The sequence below is a fragment of the Oncorhynchus mykiss genome, chromosome 24, assembly GCF_013265735.2.
Source record: "Oncorhynchus mykiss isolate Arlee chromosome 24, USDA_OmykA_1.1, whole genome shotgun sequence".
NCBI classification, from domain to species: Eukaryota; Metazoa; Chordata; class Actinopteri; order Salmoniformes; family Salmonidae; genus Oncorhynchus; species Oncorhynchus mykiss.
The window spans coordinates 26,777,399-26,796,913 of NC_048588.1; the positions used below are offsets into that span (position 1 = coordinate 26,777,399).

General features: G+C 43.4%; 1 protein-coding gene across 2 annotated transcripts in view; it reads left to right on the forward strand.

Annotated features, from left to right (window-relative positions):
• LOC110504090 (chloride channel protein 2) overlaps positions 1 to 19,515 on the forward strand; it is a 198,402-nt gene that overhangs the window by 88,468 nt on the left and 90,419 nt on the right. For both annotated transcript variants that reach the window (XM_036961146.1, XM_036961147.1), the window contains exon 3: positions 18,489 to 18,620. In XM_036961146.1, coding sequence (XP_036817041.1) covers positions 18,489 to 18,620 — 132 coding nt within the window. The remainder of the gene's footprint in view (positions 1 to 18,488; positions 18,621 to 19,515) is intronic.

The following is a 19,515-nucleotide window of genomic DNA, read 5'->3' on the forward strand; positions in this document are numbered from 1 at the left end:
GCACCTCTGATCGTTGCATTGATCTCTTCTGGGATAGCAAAGACCATGGAGGACTAGTGGTAAATGTGCCCTCTGTACATCTCTATGGGTCCGTGTACATGCGGTCTATAACCAGAACTGGTGGCTAGAGGAAAAAATATTTTGAATGACAAGAAGGAAATCTGTACAGATGTTTGATTTACAGTATTTATGGCTAATTAAGCAACACATACACTGCTCAAAAAAATAAAGGGAACACTAAAATAACACATCCTAGATCTGAATGAATGAAATATTCTTATTAAATACTTTTTTCTTTACATAGTTGAATGTGCTGACAACAAAATCACACAAATTATCAATGGAAATCAAATTTATCAACCCATGGAGGTCTGGATTTGGAGTCACACTCAAAATTAAAGTGGAAAACCACACTACAGGCTGATCCAACTTTGATGTAATGTCCTTAAAACAAGTCAAAATGAGGCTCAGTAGTGTGTGTGGCCTCCACGTGCCTGTATGACCTCCCTACAACTCCTGGACAGTCTGTGGCGCAACGTGGCGTTGGTGGATGGAGCGAGACATGTTGTTCCCCTGATGTGCTCAATTGGATTCAGTTCTGGGGAACGGGCAGGCCAGTCCATAGCATCAATGCCTTCCTCTTGCAGGAACTGCTGACACACTCCAGCCACATGAGGTCTAGCATTGTCTTGCATTAGGAGGAACCCAGGGCCAACCGCACCAGCATATCGTCTCACAAGGGGTCTAAGGATCTCATCTCGGTACCTAATGGCAGTCAGGCTAACTCTGGCGAGCACATGGAGGGCTGTGCGGCCCCCCAAAGAAATGCCACCCCACACCATGACTGACCCACCGTCAAACCGGTCATGCTGGAGGATGTTGCAGGCAGCAGAACGTTCTCCACGGCGTCTCCAGACTCTCACGTGTGCTCAGTGTGAACCTGCTTTCATCTGTGAAGAGCACAGAGCACCAGTGGCGAATTTGCCAATCTTGGTGTTCTCTGGCAAATGCCAAACGTCCTTCACGGTGTTGGGCAGTAAACACAACCCCCACCTATGGACGTCGGCCCTCATACCACCCTCATGGAGTCTGTTTCTGACCGTTTGAGCAGACACATGCATATTTGTGGCCTGCTAGAGATCATTTTGCAGGGCTCTGGCAGTGCTCCTCCTGCTCCTCCTTGCACAAAGGCGGAGGTAGTGGTCCTGCTTCTGGGTTGTTGCCCTCCTACGGCCTCCTCCACTTCTCCTGATGCACTGGCCTGTCTCCTGGTAGCGCCTCCATGCTCTGGACACTACGCTGACAGACACAGCAAACCTTCTTGCCACAGCTCGCGTTGATGTGCCATCCTGGATGAGCTGCACTACCTGAGCCACTTGTGTGGGTTGTAGACTCCGTCTCATGCTACCACTAGAGTGAAAGCACCGCCAGCATTCAAAAGTGACCAAAACATCAGCCAGGAAGCATAGGAACTGAGAATTGGTCTGTGGTCACCACCTGCAGAACCACTCCTTTATTGGGGGTGTCTTGCTAATTGCCTATAATTTCCACCTGTTGTCTATTCCATTTGCACAACAGCATGTGAAATTTATTGTCAATCAGTTTTGCTTCCTAAGTGGACAGTTTGATTTCACAGAAGTGTGATTGACTTGGATTTACATTGTGTTGTTTAAGTGTTCCCTTTATTTTTTTGAGCAGTGTATATAGCGCATCACTGTGTCACTGCACAGTGATCAAACCTTTTTGTTTTGTTTTTTTGGTTTATGTTACCCACTTTTTCTCTGCACTTTCGTAATTACAATCTTGTCTTAGCGCTGCAACTCCCCAACATGCTCGAGAGAAGCGAAGGTCAAGTCATGTGTCCTCCAAAACATGACCCGCCAAATCACGCTTCTTAACACCCGCTCGCTTAACCCGAAGCCAGCTGCACCAATGTGTCCAAGAAAACACATTACTGACGACCGAAGTCAGCCTTCATGTGCTAGGCCCGCCACAATTAAATTTGTACCTTTATTAACTAGGCAATTCAGTTAAGAACAAATTCTTATTTTCAATGACAGCCTAGGAACAGTGGGTTAACTGCCTGTTCAGGGGCAGAACGACAGATTAGTACCTTGTCAGCTTGGGGGTTTGAATTTGCAACCTTCCAGTTACTAGTCTAACGCTCTAACCACTAGGCTACGCTGCCGCCCCAAGGAGTCGCTAAAGCATCATGAGCCAAGTAAAGCCCCCCTGGCCAAACACCCCCTAACCAGGGCAACGCTGGGCCAATTGTGCATCGTCCTATGGGACTCCCGGTCGGTTATGATACAGGGATCGAACCCCAGGCCGTAGTGATGCCGTGACACTGTGATGTAGTGCCTTACACTGCTGCACCACTCGGGAGTCAAACAAGTGGTGAGATTTAGAAATGTTTTTTCATAAAAGTAATGCAAAATAATATAACTTGTTACTTTCCACACAATGTAGTAACATTGTAAAGTAATTTGTTACTTTTAAATGTAATGAGTAATATGTAACATTACTTTTTCAAGTAAATTATTCCAACACTGGTCAGGAGTTGAGAACTGAGAACTGAACAGGACGACCTCCTCCCCTAGTACTGAACAGGACGACCTCCTCCTCCCCTAGTACTGAACAGGACGACCTCCTCCTCCCCTACAACTGAACAGGACGACCTCCTCCTCCCCTAGTACTGAACAGGACGACCTCCTCCTCCCCTACAACTGAACAGGACGACCTCCTCCCCTACAACTGAACAGGACGACCTCCTCCCCTACAACTGAACAGGACGACCTCCTCCTCCCCTAGAACTGAGTAACAGGTCCCAGCTGTCCTCTTAGCAGGATGTGAGATGGAGTTGATGCCTCATTGAAGATTATGGTGTGTGTGTGCAGTGTTGGACAACTATCAAAGTGTGTATTGATGGAGAGGGATTGGGACTAGCGCTCTCCACTTAGACTCACACTGAAATGGTAACCCTGGCTCACACACCCATTCACCCATCAGACTAATGGCTTGACTGATAGAGACAGTAGACAATAGCTCAGGCTATTGTTGCTGACATACACTGAGCTCAGACCTCCCCGGGAAGCTCTGCTTTCACCTGCTTTTAATGCTTTCCTAAACACACACACTTAGAGCAGAATGAGAGCCGCCACGGGGGGTTAGCTTTGGCTTTCAGGTCGTATGTCCTCATCACCTGTCTAGCCCTAGAACAGAACAGGAGTTTTCACCTCAGTGTTTTAATCAGTTGTTATTCTATCTTGCCATTCTCCCTTATGGCTGAAGTTCTTTCTTTGGGATTCCTCTTTAGGGTTGTAAACACCCACTAGAGAAGGGGGTAGAGAAGCAGGTAGCGAGGATAGTTAGTGTCATTACTCCATTAACCAGCAGTGAGTAGTATCATTGAGTACGTTTTATATGCACACTAATAATTCAATATTAAACTGATTATGGCAGTCATGTAAACAAACACCTTACTCTGCTTATCTTAATTGGTGTAAGTCAAAATCGAAGTAAGCATACAGCGATTAAAACACCTGGTTTTCTGAGCCATCTTTCAAATTATTAGGGCATGTAAACAGCTTAATCGACATTCCAGGGGTGTATTTGATCTGCTCATGTGCCAGCACTGGGTAGCGCAAGCCTCCCTCTTATGCACGAGTGAAGTGAGTTTGGAAAAACTGAAAGTATACATCTTAGAAATAGTTTTCAGATACAAACTTGGTCCCAACTCAGAATAAAATAGGGTTCTCAAAAATAACATAGACGCTGTGGTAGAAAGTTTATTTTGATTGGCGATGATCTGCGTTTATCAAAAGTCCCATCAAGTAACCTGATTTTAGATGTGTCCATGTAAACAGGATTATTAGGGACATTGTTCTTCTTGCAAAGCATGTAAACCTTTCAAAATAAATATCTACAAGAATAATATTATTGTGTGCATGTAACCATGCTCAGCGTGACGTGAAACTTTGGTTTTAGAAGTGTGGGGGACAACCTGACGGGGGGCAGGGGGTACTCCCCCAGAAATCATTTGTGCATCTTAAGCTAATTCCCTGAATTTTTTTTTTACACAATTCAATATGCCATCTCTATTTAGAACAAAAAGTAAGCACAAATGCCCACAGTCATCAAGCTAGGTAAGAGATGATTATTAAATGTTTAAGTGATTAATAAGACTGAACTAGATCAATGATAATTCAATAATCAATATTGTCTTGCACCTTTAACCAATAGCCCAACAATGAACAACTCTTGAAAAAATACACACCTTTGATTGTCTTTATTAAGACAACCTCTATATCAAATTTCAGCCAGACCGACCAGCCAGCTCGAGCCGCCTGCACAGCCGACCCCCACCAGTCTAGTCATTAACTCCACTCTCTCCCAAAACAAGTTCCTTCCCAGTTCCAACCTTACATTTTTTTTAGTTCAAGGGAAAGGTTTGGAAACAAAATAACACCATTTTTTTTTTACAAATACACCTCAAATATACAGTGTGGCAAAATAGTATTTCGTCAGCCACCAATTGTGCAAGTTCTCCCACTTAAAAAGATGAGAGGCCTGTAATTTTCATCATAGGTACACTTCAACTATGACAGACAAAATGAGAAAAAAAATCCAGAAAATCACATTGTAGGATTTTTAATGAATTTATTTGCAAATTATGGTGGAAAATAAGTATTTGGTCAATAACAAACAAGCAAGATTTCTGGCTCTCACAGACCTGTAACTTCTTCTTTGAGGCTCCTCTGTCCTCCACTCATTACCTGTATTAATGGCACCTGTTTGAACTTGTTATCATTATAAAAGACACCTGTCCACAACCTCAAACAGTCACACTCCAAACTCTACTATGGCCAAGACCAAAGAGCTGTCAAACAAAATTGTAGACCTGAAGCTTGGTTTGAAGAAATCAACTGTGGGGGCAATTATTAGGAAATGGAAGACATACAAGACCACTGATAATCTCCCTCGATCTGGGGCTCCACGCAAGATCTCACCCCGTGGGGTTAAAATGATCACAAGAACGGTGAGCAAAAATCCCAGAACCACACGGGGGGACCTAGTGAATGACCTGCAGAGTGCTGGGACCAAAGTAACAAAGCCTACCATCAGTAACACACTACACCGCCAGGGACTCAAATCCTGCAGTGCCAGACGTGTCCCCCTGCTTAAGCCAGTACATGTCCAGGCCCGTCTGAAGTTTGCTAGAGAGCATTTGGATGATCCAGAAGAAGATTGGGAGAATGTCATATGGTCAGATGAAACCAAAATATAACTTTTTGGTAAAAACTCAACTCGTCGAGTTTGGAGGACAAAGAATGCTGAGTTGCATCCACAGAACACCATACCTACTGTGAAGCATGGGGGTGGAAACATCATGCTTTGGGGCTGTTTTTCTGCAAAGGGACCAGGACGACTGATCCGTGTAAAGGAAAGAATGAATGTGGCCATGTATCGTGAGATTTTGAGTGTGAACCTCCTTCCATCAGCAAGTGCATTGAAGATGAAACGTGGCTGGGTCTTTCAGCATGACAATGATCCCAAACACACTGCCCGGGCAACAAAGGAGTGGCTTCGTAAGAAGCATTTCAAGGTCCTGGAGTGGCCTAGCCAGATCTCAACCCTATAGAAAATCTTTGGAGGGAGTTGAAAGTCTGTGTTGCCCAGCAACAGCCCAAAAACACTGCTCTAGAGGAGATATGCATGGAGGAATGGGCCAAAATACCAGCAACAGTGTGTGAAAACCTTGTGAAGACTTACAGAAAACGTTTGACCTCTGTCATTGCCAACAAAGGGTATATAACAAAGTATTGAGATAAACTTTTGTTATTGACCAAATACTTATTTTCCACCATAATTTGCAAATAAATTCATAAACATTTCTACAATGTGATTTTCTGGATTTTTTTCCTTCTCATTTTGTCTGTCATAGTTGAAGTGTACCTATGATGAAAATTACAGGCCTCTCTCATCTTTTTAAGTGGAGAACTTGCACAATTGGTGGCTGACTAAATACTTTTTTGCCCCACTGTACATTAACACACAGAAACAGCAAATCCTCCATATACAGTGTATTCAGACCACTTGACTTTTTCCACATTTTATTACGTTACAGCTTTATTCTCAATTTAATTAAATCATTTTTTACCCTGAATCTACACACAATACCCCACAATGTTTGCAAATATATACATATACAGTGCACAAATTGCACAAATCTGGCCTTTATGGAAGAGTGGCAAGAAGAAAGCCATTTCTTAAAGATATCCATAAAAAGTGTTGTTTAAAGTTTGCCACAAGCCACCTGGGAGACACACCAAACATGTGGAAGAAGGTGCTCTGGTCAGATGAAACCAAAATTGAACTTTTTGGCAACAATGCAAAACGTTATGTTTGGCGTAAAAGCAACACAGCTGAACACACCATTCCCACTGTCAAACATGGTGGTGGCAGCATCATGGTTTGGGCCTGCTTTTCTTCAGCAGGGACAGGGAAGATGGTTAAAATTGATGCGAAGATGGATGGAGCCAAATACAGGACCATTCTGGAAGAACACCTGATGGAGTCTGCAAAAGACCTGAGACTGGGACGGAGATTTGTCTTCCAACAAGACAATGATCCAAAACATAAAGCAAAATCTACAATGGAATGGTTCAAAAATAAACATATCCAGGTGTTAGAATGGCCAAGTCAAAGTCCAGACCTGAATCCAATCGAGAATCTGATGAAAGAACTGAAAACTGCTGTTCACAAATGCTCTCCATCCAACCTCACTGAGCTCGAGCTGTTTTGCAAGGAGGAATGGGAAAAAATGTAAGTCTCTCGATGTGCAAAACTGATAGAGACATACCCCAAGCGACTTACAGCTGTAATCGCAGCAAAAGGTGGCGCTACAAAGTATTAACTTAAGGGGGCTGAATAATTTTGCACGCCCAATTTTTCAGTTTTTGATTTGTTAAAAAAGTTTGAAATATCCAATAAATGTCGTTCCACTTCATGATTGTGTCCCACTTGTTGTTGATTCTTCACAAAAAAATACAGTTTTATATCTTTATGTTTGAAGCCTGAAATGTGGCAAAAGGTCGCAAAGTTCAAGGGGGCCGAATACTTTCGCAAGGCACTGTATATATACATTAATGGTCAAAAGTTTTATAACACCTACTAATTCAAGGGGTTTTCTTTATTTTTTACTATTTTCTAATTGTGTAATAATAGTGAAGACATCAAAACTATAAAATAACACATATGGAATCATGTACTAACCAAAAAAGTATTAAACAAATAAAATGTTATATTTGAGATTCTTCAAATAGCCACCCTTTGCCTTAATGACAGCTTTGCACACTCTTGGCATTCTCTCAACCAGCTTCAACTGGAATGCTTTCCAACAGTCTTGAAGGTGTTCCCACATATGCTGATCACTTGTTGGCTGCTTTTCCTTCACTCTGTGATCCGACTCATCCCAAACCATCTTCATTTGGTTAAGGTCGGGGGATTGTGGAGGCCAGGTCATCTGATGCACCACTCTCCTTCTTGATCAAATAGCCCTTACACAGCCTGAAGGTGTTTTGGGTCAATTTTCTTGTTGAAAAGCAAATGATAGTACCACTAAGCGCAAACCAGATGGGATGGCGTATCGCTGTGGTAGCCATGCTGGTTACATGTGCCTTGAATTCTAAATAAATCACAGACAGTGTCACCCCCATACCATAACACCACTTCCTCCATGCTTTACGGTAGAAAACTATACATTGCAGATATTATCCGTTCACCCACACCGCTTCTCACAAAGACATGGTGGTTGGAACCAAAAGTCTTCAGATTGGACTCATCGGACTAAAGGACAAATTTCCACCGGTCTAATGTCCATTGCCCATGTTCCTTGTCCCGAGCAGTCTCTTCTTATTATTGTTGTCCTTTAGTAGTGGTTTCTTTGCAGCAATTCAATGCCATGAATGCCTGATTCACACAGTCTCCTCTGAACAGTTGATGTTGAGATGTCTGTTAATCTGAAGCAATTGTTGGGGCTGCAATTTCTGAGGCTGGTAACTCTAATGAACTTATCCTCTGCAGCAGAGATAACTCTGGGTCTTCCATTCCTGTGGCGGACCTTATCAGTAACAATAAAGAAAATCCCTTGAATGAGTAGGTGTTCTAAACCATTTGACTTGGGGTGTGTGTATGCATGCATGCGTGTATGCATGCAGTTGAAGTCGGAAGTTTACATACACCTTAGCCAAATAGATTTGAACTAAGTTTTTCACAATTCCTGACATTTAATCCTAGTAAAAATTCCCTGTTTTAAGTCAGTTAGGATGGCCACTTTATTTGAAAAATGTGAAATGTCAGAATACTAGTAGAGTGATTTAGTTCAGCTTTTATTTTTTTTATCACATTACCAGTGGGTCAGAAGTTTACATGCACTCAATTAGTATTTGGTAGCATTGCCTTTAAATTGTTTACCTTGGGTCAAACATTTCGGGTAGCCTTCCACAAGCTTCCCACAATAGGTTGGGTGAATTTTGGCCCATTCCTCCTGACAGAGCTGGTGTAGCTGAGTCAGGTTTGTAGGCCTCCTTGCTCGCCCACGCTTTTTCAGTTCTGCCCACAAATGTTCTATAGGATTGAAGTCTGGGCTTTGTGATGGCCACTCCAATACATTGACTTTGTTGTCCTTAAGCCATTTTGCCACAACTTAGGAAGTATGCTTTGGGTCATTGTCCTTTTGGAAGACCCATTTGCGACCAAGCTTAACTTCCTGACTGATGTCTTGAGATGTTGCTTCAATATATCCACATAATTTTCCTAACTCATGATGCCATCTATTTTGTGAAGTGCACCAGACCCTCCTGCAGCAAAGCAACCCCAAAACATGATACTGCCACCCCTGTGCTTCACGGTTGGAATGGCCTTCTTCGGCTTGCAAGCCTCCCTCTTTTTCCTCCGAACGTAGGGATGGTCATTATGGCCAAACATTTCTATTTTTGTTTCATCAGACCAGAGAACTTTTCTCCAAAATGTACAGTCTTTGTTCCCATGTGCAGTTGCAAACCGTAGTCTGGCTCTTGTATGGCGGTTTTGGAGCAGTGGCTTCTACCTTGCTGAGTAGTCTTTCAGGTTATGTCGATTTAGGACTCGTTTTACTGTGGATATAGATACTTTTGTACCTGTTTTCTCCAGCATCTTCACAAGGTCCTTTGCTGTTCGAGGATTGATTTGCACTTTTCGCACCAAAGTACGTTCATCTCTAGGAGACAGAACACTTCTCCTTCCTGAGCTGTATGACGGCTGCTTGGTCCCATGGTGTTTATACTTGTGTACTATTGTTTGTACAGATGAACATGGTAATTAGAAAAAAACAGACTTGTGGAGGTCTACAATGTTTTTTGAGGTCTTGGCTGATTTATTTTGATTTTCCCATGATGTCAAGCAAAGAGGCACTGACTTTGAAGGTATGCCTTGAAATACATCCACAGGTACACCTCCAATTCACTCAAATTATGTCAATTAGCCTATCAGAAGCTTTTAAAGCCATAACATAATTTTCTGAAATTTTCCAAGCTGTTTAAAGGCACAGTCAACTTCATGTATGTAAACTTCTTACCCACTGGAAGGTTTGTATCATCTGATTTACACAACATGCCTACCACTTTGAAGATGAAAAATATTTTTTATTGTGAAACAAACAAGGAATAAGACCAAAAAACTGAACTTGAGCGTGCATAACAATTCACCCCCTCAAAGTCAATACTTTGTAGAGCCACCTTTTACAGCTGCAAGTCTCTTGGGGTATGTCTCTATAATCTTGGCACATCTAGCCACTGGGTTTTTTTCCCGTTCTACAAGGCAAAACTGCTCCACCTCCTTCAAGCTGGATGGGTTCCGCTGGTGTACAGCAATCTTTAAGTCATACCACAGATTCTCAATTGGATTGAGGTATGGGCTTTGACTAGACCATTCCAAACCATTTAAATGTTTCTCCTTATTAAACCACTCAAGTGTTGTTTTAGCAGTATCTTAGGGTCATTGTCCTGCTGGAAGGTGAACATCCGTCCCAGTCTTAATTCTCTGGAAGACTGAAATAGGTTTTACTCAAGAATTTCCCTGTATTTAGCGCCATCCTTCAATTCTGACCAGTTTCCCAGTCCTTGACGATTAAAAACAACCCCACAGCATAATGCTGCCACCACCATAATTCACTGTGGGGGTGGTGTTCTCGGGGTGATGAGAGGTGTTGGGTTTGCGCAGACATAGCGTTTTCCTTGATGGCCAAAAAGCAAAATGCTTGTCTCATCTGACCACAGTACATTCTTCCATATGTTTGGTGAGTCTCCCACATGCCTTTTGGTGAACACCAAACGTGTTTGCTTATTTTTTTCTTGAAATTGCTTTTTTCTGGACACTCTTCCATAAAGCCCAGCTCTGTGGACTGTACGGCTTAAAGTGGTCCTGTGGAAAGATACTCCAACCTCCACTGTGGAGATTTGCATCTCCTTCAGGGTTATCTTTGCTCTCTTTGTTGCCTTTCTGATTAATGCCCTCCTTGCCTGTTCTGTGACTTTTGGTGGGCGGCCCTTTCTTGGCAGGTTTGCTGTGGTGCCATATTCTTTCCATTTTTTAATAATGGATTTAATGGTACTCCGTGGGATGTTAAAAGTTTCTGATATTTTTTTCTAACCCAACCCTGATCTGTACTTCTCCCCCACTTTGTCCCTGACCTGTTTGGAGAGTTCCTTGGTCTTCATGGTGTCGCTTGCTTGGTGGTGCCCCTTGCTTAGTGGTGTTGTAGTATCTGGGGCCTTTCAGAACAGGTGTGTATATATATATATACTGAGATCATGGGACAGGTCATATGACACTTAAATTGCACACAGGTGGACTTTATTTATCTAATTATGTGACTTTTGAAGGTAATTGGTTGCACCAGATCTTGTTTAGGGGCTTCATAGCAAAGTGGGTGAATACATAGGCATGCACCACTTTTCTGTTGTTTTCTTTTAAATTAGTTTTTAAAACATGTTATTTTTTTCAGTTCCCTTCACCAATTTTTTTAAAAAATTTTGTGAATTTTATTTTTTGTGAATTTTCTCCCTTTTTCTCCCCAATTTCGTGGTCCAATTGTTGTAGTAGCTACTATCTTGTCTCATTGCTACAACTCCCGTACGGGCTCGGGAGAGACGAAGGTTGAAAGTCATGCGTCCTCCGATACACAACACAACCAAGCCGCACTGCTTCTTAACACAGCGCGCATCCAACCCGGAAGCCAGCCGCACCTATGTGTCGGAGGAAACACCATGTACCTGGCCACCTTGGTTAGCGCGCACTGCGCCCGGCCCGCCACAGGGGTCGCTGGTGCGCGATGAGACAAGGACTTCCCTACCGACCAAGCCCTCCCTAACCCGAACGACGCTAGGCCAATTGTGCGTCGCCCCACGGACCTCCCGGTCGCGGCCGGTTACCACTGCGCCACCCGGGAGGCTCACTTCACCAATTTTGACTATTTTGTGTATGTCCATTACATGAAATCCAAATAAAAATTAATTTAAATGACAGGTTGTAATGCAACAAAATAGGAAAAATGCTAAGGGGGATGAATACTTTTGCAAGTGTCTGTGTATAATTTCAGCAAAAAAAGAAATACCCCCTTTTCAGGACCCTGTCTTTCAAAGACAATTCATAAAAATCCAAATAACTTTACAGATCTTCATTGAAAAGGGTTTAAACACTGTTTCCCATGCTTGTTCAATGAACCATAAATTTTTTTATGAACATGCACCTGTGGAACGGTCGTTAAGACACTAACAGCTAACAGACGGTAGGCAATTAAGGTCACAGTTATGAAAACTTAGGACACTAAAGAGGCATTTCTACTGACTCTGAAAAACACCAAAAGAAAGATGCCCAGGGTCCCTGCTCATCTGCTTGATCGTGTCTTAGGCATGCTGCAAGGAGGCATGAGGACTGCACATGTGACCAGGACAAAACATTGCAATGTCCGTACTGTGAGATGCCTAAGACAGCACTACAGGGAGACAGGGCGGACAGCTGATCGTCCTCGCAGTGGTATCAACACAGTATATGTGTATCACAGTGTATATGTATGTATCAACACAACACCTGCACAGTTTCGGGACATCCGAACATTACACCTGCGGGACAGGTATAGGATGGCAACAACAACTGCCTGAGTTACACCAGGAACGCACAATCCCTCCATCAGTGCTCAGACTGTCCGCAATAGGCTGAGAGAGGCTGGACTGAGGGCTTGTAGGCCTGTTGTAAGGCAGGTCCTCACCAGACATCACCGGCAACAACGTCACCCATGGGCACAAACCCACCGATGGACCAGACAGGACGGGCAAAAAGTGCTGTTAACTGATGAGTCACGGTTTTGTCTCACCAGGGGTGATGGTCGGATTCGCATTTATTGTCAAAGGAATGAGCGTTACACCGAGGCATGGAGCGGGATCGATTTGGAAGTGGAGGGTCTGTCATGCGGTGTGTCACAGCATAATCGGACTGAGCTTGTTGTCATTGCAGGCAATCTCAACTCTGTGCATTACAGGGAAGACATCCTCCTCCCTCATGTGGTACCCTTCCTGCAGGCTCAACCTGATATGTCCCTCCAGCATGACAATGCCACCAGCCATACTGCTCGTTCTGTGCGTGATTTCCTACAAGACAGGAATGTCAGTGTTCTGCCATGGCCAGCGAACAGCCCGAATCTCAATCCCATTGAGCACGTCTGGGACTTGTTGGATCGGAGGGTAAGGGCTAGGGCCATTCCCCCCAGAAATGTCCGGGAACTTGCAGGTGCCTTGGTGTAAGAGTGCGGTAACATTTCACAGTAAGAACTGGCAAATCTGGTGCAGTCCATGAGGAGGAGATGCACTGCAGAACTTGATGCAGCTATACTGATGGTTACTTTTGATTTTTACCCACACCTTTGTTCAAGGACACATTCTTCCATTTCTGTTATCACGTCTGTGGAACTTGTTTAGTTAATGTCTCAGTTGTTGATTCTTGTTATGTTCATACAAATATTTACACATAAAATTTGCTGAAAATAAACACAGTTGACATTGAGTACGTTTCTTTTTTTGGCTCTGGCTGGGCCACTCAAGGACATTGAGACTTGTCCCGAAGCCACTCTTGCGTTGTCTTGGCTGTATGGTAGTCTCCCAGTCCCATCCATTGAAAAACATCCCCAAAACATGATGCTGCCACCACCATGCTTCACCATAGGGATTGTGCCAGGTTTTCCTCCAGACATGACGCTTGGCATTGAGGCCAAAGAGTTCAATCTTGGTTTCATCAGACCAGAGAGTCTTGTTTCTCATGGTCAGAGTCCTTTAGGTGCCTTTTGGAAAACTCCAAGCGGACTGTCATGCCTTTTACTGAGGAGTGGCTTCTGTCTGGCCACTCTACCATAAAAGGCCTGATTGGTAGAGTACTGCAGAGATGTTTGTCCTTCTGGAAGGTTCTCCGATCTCCACAGAGGAACTCTGGTACTCTGTCAGAGTGACCATCAGGTTCTTGGTCACCTCCCCAATTGCTCAGTTTGGCCAGGCGGCCAGCTCTGGCTTGGTTTTGGCTTGGTTTTTGCTCTGACATGCACTGTCAACTGTGTGTGTGTGTGTGTGTGTGTGTGTGTGTGTGCCTTTCCAAATAATTTCCAATCAATTGAATTTACCACAAGTGGAAGTTACCTTGCCAGCTACATCAATCAACTAAAGAGTAGCCAGTTTCTGCTCTGCTTTCTATTACAACTCTGTGAAAGAGCGCAACTCATACACACTGATTTATGCTCAACTCTCTCATGCTGGTCCAGCTAGCCTTCCAGAAGCTTTGCCTTCACACAGCCTGTCAGCCCGCTCTATGTTGTCCACGTGGTCTGTCTGAACACTCCAAACAGCCTACACGACCGCTCTGAGGCGTCCGCATGGTCCTAAGGCACACCGTAGCTGCTTTATGTATCGCAATGTAATGATCAAACTAGAGGGGACAAAAATGCAATTTCAGAATGTGGGGTGGGATATGTCCCCCTGTCCCCAGTGAAAGTTGCGTCCCTGTGTGAAGTCATGAGCTGGTTTTCTCCCCAGTGGTAAGTCGTTCCCCGTATGGAACATTTCTAATATAGGTTATTTTTGCTTTAGTATGCTATCACATTGCATAAAAAATGGGATGGCTAATTTGATTGGGGTGGGTAATGTTCCGTATTCTGTCAGTACGGCGTATTCACAATTGGTGTCTTATTTTCCCTTTTGACCTTACTCATTTACTCACTGTGTTCACAGTTTCCTTTCTCTCACTTGTTTATCTTCACTCATTCATTCTCACTCAGACATTAAGTGCTTGGCGCTGGAAGCGGACACATTCTGTATCCAAGACGACCTAAGTTAGTCTCAGCAGGTATGTGGGTGTTATTGCGAGAGCCAGAAAGAGGGAAGGAGAGAGAGAAAGTGAAAAAAATAAGGCTAAAGGATATTCCAATTGAGACAGCGGAGATGGAGATGGAGAAGTAAAGAAACTAGGGACAGAGAAGAAATGGAAAAGTAAAGTGGAAAGAGGGAGAAAGAAAAGAAAATACCAGTAAGGAGAGGAAGTCAAATACGAAGAGATAGAAGGTAGAAAATGAAAAAAGGATGAGAGTAATGGAAAAAAAAGTTAAAGCTGTGGTTTGAAGAGTGGTGAGATGGTGGAAGACAGGATGGGGTGAATGGAAAAAAGAGGAGAGGGATGGAGGGAAATAGCATGCAGGTTATTGCCTGCCATAAAGAATGAAACAGGTAAGTGTTGTAAGGTGTGTACTGTGAACCCCAGGAAAACCAGTGAGTCATAGCAGCACAGACGGAGCTAACAACATTACTGCTCAGAGACCAGACAAGATTACAGCTGCTGCTGGTTTGAACACACACACTGTTAGTGAGCATTTCTCCTTTGCCAAGATAATCCATCCAGCTGACAGGTGTGGCATATCAAGAAGATGATTAAACAGCATAATCATTACACAGGTGTACCTTGTGCGGAGGACAATAAACGTCCACTCTAAAATGTGCAGTTTTGTCACCCAACACAATACCACAGATGTCTCAAGTTTTGAGGGAGTGTGCAATTGGCATACTGACTGCAGGAATGTCCACCAGAGCTGTTGACAGAGAATGTAATGTTAATTACTCTGCTATAAGATGCCTCAAACATTGTTTTAGAGAATTTGGCAGTACATCCAACCGGCCTCACAGCAGTAGACCATGTGTAACCACACCAGCCCAGGACCTCCACATCTGGCTTCTTCACCTGCGGGATGGTCTGAGACGAGCCAGACAGCTGATGAAACTGGGTTTGCATAAGCAAAGAATTTCTGCACAAACTGTCAGAAACCGCCTCAGGGAAGCTCATCTGCATGCTCACCGTTCTCACCAGGGTCTTGACCTGGCTGCAGTTCGCATCGTAACCGACTTCAGTGGGAAAACATTCCACAGGCCACAATCAACAGCCTGATCAACTCTATATGAAGGAGATGTGTCATGCTGGATGAGGCAAATGGTGGTCAGACCAGATACTGACTGGTTTTCTGATCCCTTACTGATCGCCCTTACTTTAAAAAAAAAAAGGTATCTGTGACCAGCAGATGCATATCTGTATTCCCAGTCGTGAAATCCATAGGCCTAATTTATTTATTTAAATTGACTGAGTTCCGTATGACCTGTAACTAAGTGAAATCTTTGAAATTGTTGCGTGATGATGAGTTTATTTTTGTTAATGTACAGTACCAGTCAGAAGTTTGGACACACCTACTCATTCAAGGGTTTTCCTACATTTTGACAATGTTCTACATTTTAGAATTGGAAAGACATAAAAACTATGAAATAACACATATGGAATAATGTAGTAACCAAAAAAGTGCTAAACAAATCAATATATATTTGAGATTCTTCAAAGTTGCTACCCTTTGCCTTGATGACAGCTTTGCACGCTCTTGGCGTTCTCTCAACCAGCTTCATGAGGAATGCTTTTCCAACAGTCTTGGAGGAGTTCCCACATGCTGAGCACTTGTTGGCTTCTTTTCCTTCACTCTACGCTCCAACTCATCGCAAACCATCACAATTGGGTTGAGGTCGGATGATTTTGGAAGCCAGGTCATCTGATGCAGCAATCCATCACTCTCCTTCAAAGTCAAATAGCCCTTACACAGCCTAGAGGTGTGTTTTGGGACATTGTCCTGTTGAAAAGCAAATGATAGTTCCACTAAGCACAAACCAGATGGGATGGCGTATCGCTTCAGAATGCTGTGGTAGCCATGCTGGTTAAGTGTGCCTTGAATTCTAAATACATCACTGACAGTGTCACCAGCAAACACCATCTCACCTACCTCTATCTCCATGCTTCATGGTGGGAACCACACATGCGGCAATCATCCGTTCACCTACTCTGCGTCTCACAAAGACACGGGGGCTGGAACCAAAAATCTGAAATTTGGACTCATCAGACCAAAGGACAGATTTCCACCGGTCTAATGTCCATTGCTCGTGTTTCAAGCAAGTCTGTTCTTCTTATTGGTGTCCTTTTAGTAGTTGTTTCTTTGCAGCAATTTGACCATGAAGGCCTGATTCACGCAGTCTCCTCTGAACAGTGGATGTTGAGATGTGTCTGTTACTTGAACTATGTGAAGCATTTATTTGGACTGCAATTTCTGAGGCTGGTAACGAATGAACTTATCCTCTGCAGCAGAGGAAATTCTGGGTCTTTCTTTCTTGTGGCGGTCCTCATGAGAGACAGCTTCAACATAGTGCTTGATGGTTTTTGAGACTGCACTTGAAATGTTCAAAGTTCTTGAAATGTTCAGCATTGACTGACCTTCATGTCTTAAAGTAATGATAGACTGTCGTTTCTCTTTGCTTAATTGAGCTGTTCTTGCCATAATATGGACTTGGTCTTTTTACCAAATAGGGCTATATTCTGTATACCCCCCTACCTTGTCACAACACAACTGATTGGTTACTTTGAAGAATCTCAAATATAAAATATATTTAGATTTTTTTATTTTTTATGTTTGGTTACTACATGATTCCTTGTGTTATTTCATAGTTTGATGTCTTCACTATTATTCTACAATGTAGAATATAGTCAAAATGAAGAAAAATCTTGGAATAAGTTGGTGCTTCCAAAATTTTGATTGGTGCTGTATGTTTGCATGAACATGCTCTCACACATGCGAACACACACAGACAGCGGCAGGTAGCCTAGTGGTTAATTATATAAAGAAGGTCACTGGTTCGAATCCCCAAGCCGACTAGATTAAAAATCTCTGTGCCCTTGAGCAAGGCACTTAACCCTAATTGCTCTTGTTAGACGCTCTAAGAGCGTCTGCTAAATGACTATTTTTTTATGTAAACCGTGACAAACACACACATCTCGCAAAACACCATCTCACACATGATGACTAGAGAACAGAAGGGAATTTTAGAACACAGCTGGGCCGTGGGCGAGATGATGCAACACACACAAAGTGTTTCTCACTGCTTGTAAGCTGTGTGCGCTTGTGTGTTAGACTGTGAAGGTGTTGATTGGAGAGTGTGTACTGTAGTGTGCTAAAAACACGCATGTTGCTCTGTCGCCATCCTGCGCCACACAATATTCAATGTATTGCTATGTCTGCTCCTCTCTGTCCCAAATCCACCCCTACACGTCCACTTCAAGGACCCTGTTCCATTACATGTGCTATCTGCGTATTAATGATATACACCCCATGTCATCAACATTACAACCTGTTCCCCTATACAATGGCACACACAGGCCGTACTATAGAGGAGGAGGAAAGTGGAGGGACAAATGGGGAGAGTAATAATGCTTTAGATGAGAAGGAAAAGAAAGAGGGAGGAAGAGGGGGATACAGAAATTCAGAATTCTCTCTTTCATCTGACAGAATCTTGTAGTGTAGTAAAGTAGCATTAGTGTGGTTTAGTACGTTGGTGAGATGAGAGAAGACTGAATAATATGACAGGGGAGCAGAGCAGGACTAATGTTAGGACAGTGTGGCGTGTCTGATGTGACAGTCCTTAAAGTAGAGAACTAGAGGACCCCTCCTGCTAGACATCTCCTCTTTGAGAGTAGAGAAATAAGGAAAGGAGTGAGTCGAGGGAAATAGGGGGGGATGGTAGAGGTATTATGGGGGGGGGGGTGTATGGGAGAAAGAGCTGTGTGAATTAAACAGCCCCCATGTAAAAGGAGACTAGAGGTGTCTGTGCAAAAGTGAACATCGAATGGGTACTTGTGGGTGTAGGGGGTTACATTGTATTGTGGTCCTGACTCCAAGGTGGGTAATGTAGTTTTAACAATGCTACACTTCTCTCCTCAGTCTGTAAGATGTGTTGGTTTGTTTATATTGTAGTTCTGACTGACTTGACTCACTGGTACTGTAATAGTAAGTGTTGTTGTCGTCTAACAGTGTGCACCTGTATCTCTCTTCCCTCCAGTCTGTACGGTGCGCTGTCAGAAGTTCCTCATCTCTCGTGTTGGTGAAGACTGGATCTTCCTCATCCTCCTGGGTCTATTCATGGCTCTGGTCAGCTGGGTGGTCGACTTCGCTATTGCCATCTGTCTACAAGGTGAGGGCTTTGGGGAGGTGAGGGCTTTGGGGAGGAGGTAGACTGCTTGGTCTACTGATGGCTCTAGTCAGCTGTACTGTCCCTCTGTCTGAATCATTTAATCTGACACATTTCCTGCATGCAGCTAAAGAAGACATTAAGCCACACTCAAGATAATCTCAGACACTGTGGTTCACGCACACACACCCATCAAACCAGGGTGTGTGTTCATGATGAGCTGCAGTGCAGATTACTGTCTACCAGGGCTGCATGCAAGTCCGTGTGTGTATGATTAGCTTAAATGTGGTTTAATTTAATCTTTGCAGCATTAAAATGTGTTTGTGTGTGTGAGTGTTCAGAAGGTGTGTGGGTGTCAATGTGCTTTATCTTGAGTCAAGCACAAATTTACACACATTGCTGCAGTGTGTGTGTGTGTGTCAGATGGTAGACTGCATGTAGAGAAAGTGAAGAGGGGAGAGGAGTGAGTCATCTAGAAGCAAGACGCTCATCCAGACAAATCCCCCCCCTTTCTACACACACACACACACTTTTGATCTCTCCATGTAAAGCAGTCATTTTTAGGAGAGAAGTCCTGCGGGTTCTACTTTTGTCAAATGTTTTGTCTCTGTACTCATGAGTAGGGCTGGGAATTGCCAGGGACCTCACAATATGATATTATCAGGATACTGCCAATACAATATGTATTGCAGTTCTCATGATGAATATATTTTATCATGATTTATATATTGGATATACAGTGCCTTGCGAAAGTATTCGGCCCCCTTGAACTTTGCGACCTTTTGCCACATTTCAGGCTTCAAACATAAAGATATAAAACTGTATTTTTTTGTGAAGAATCAACAACAAGTGGGACACAATCATGAAGTGGAACGACATTTATTGGATATTTCAAACT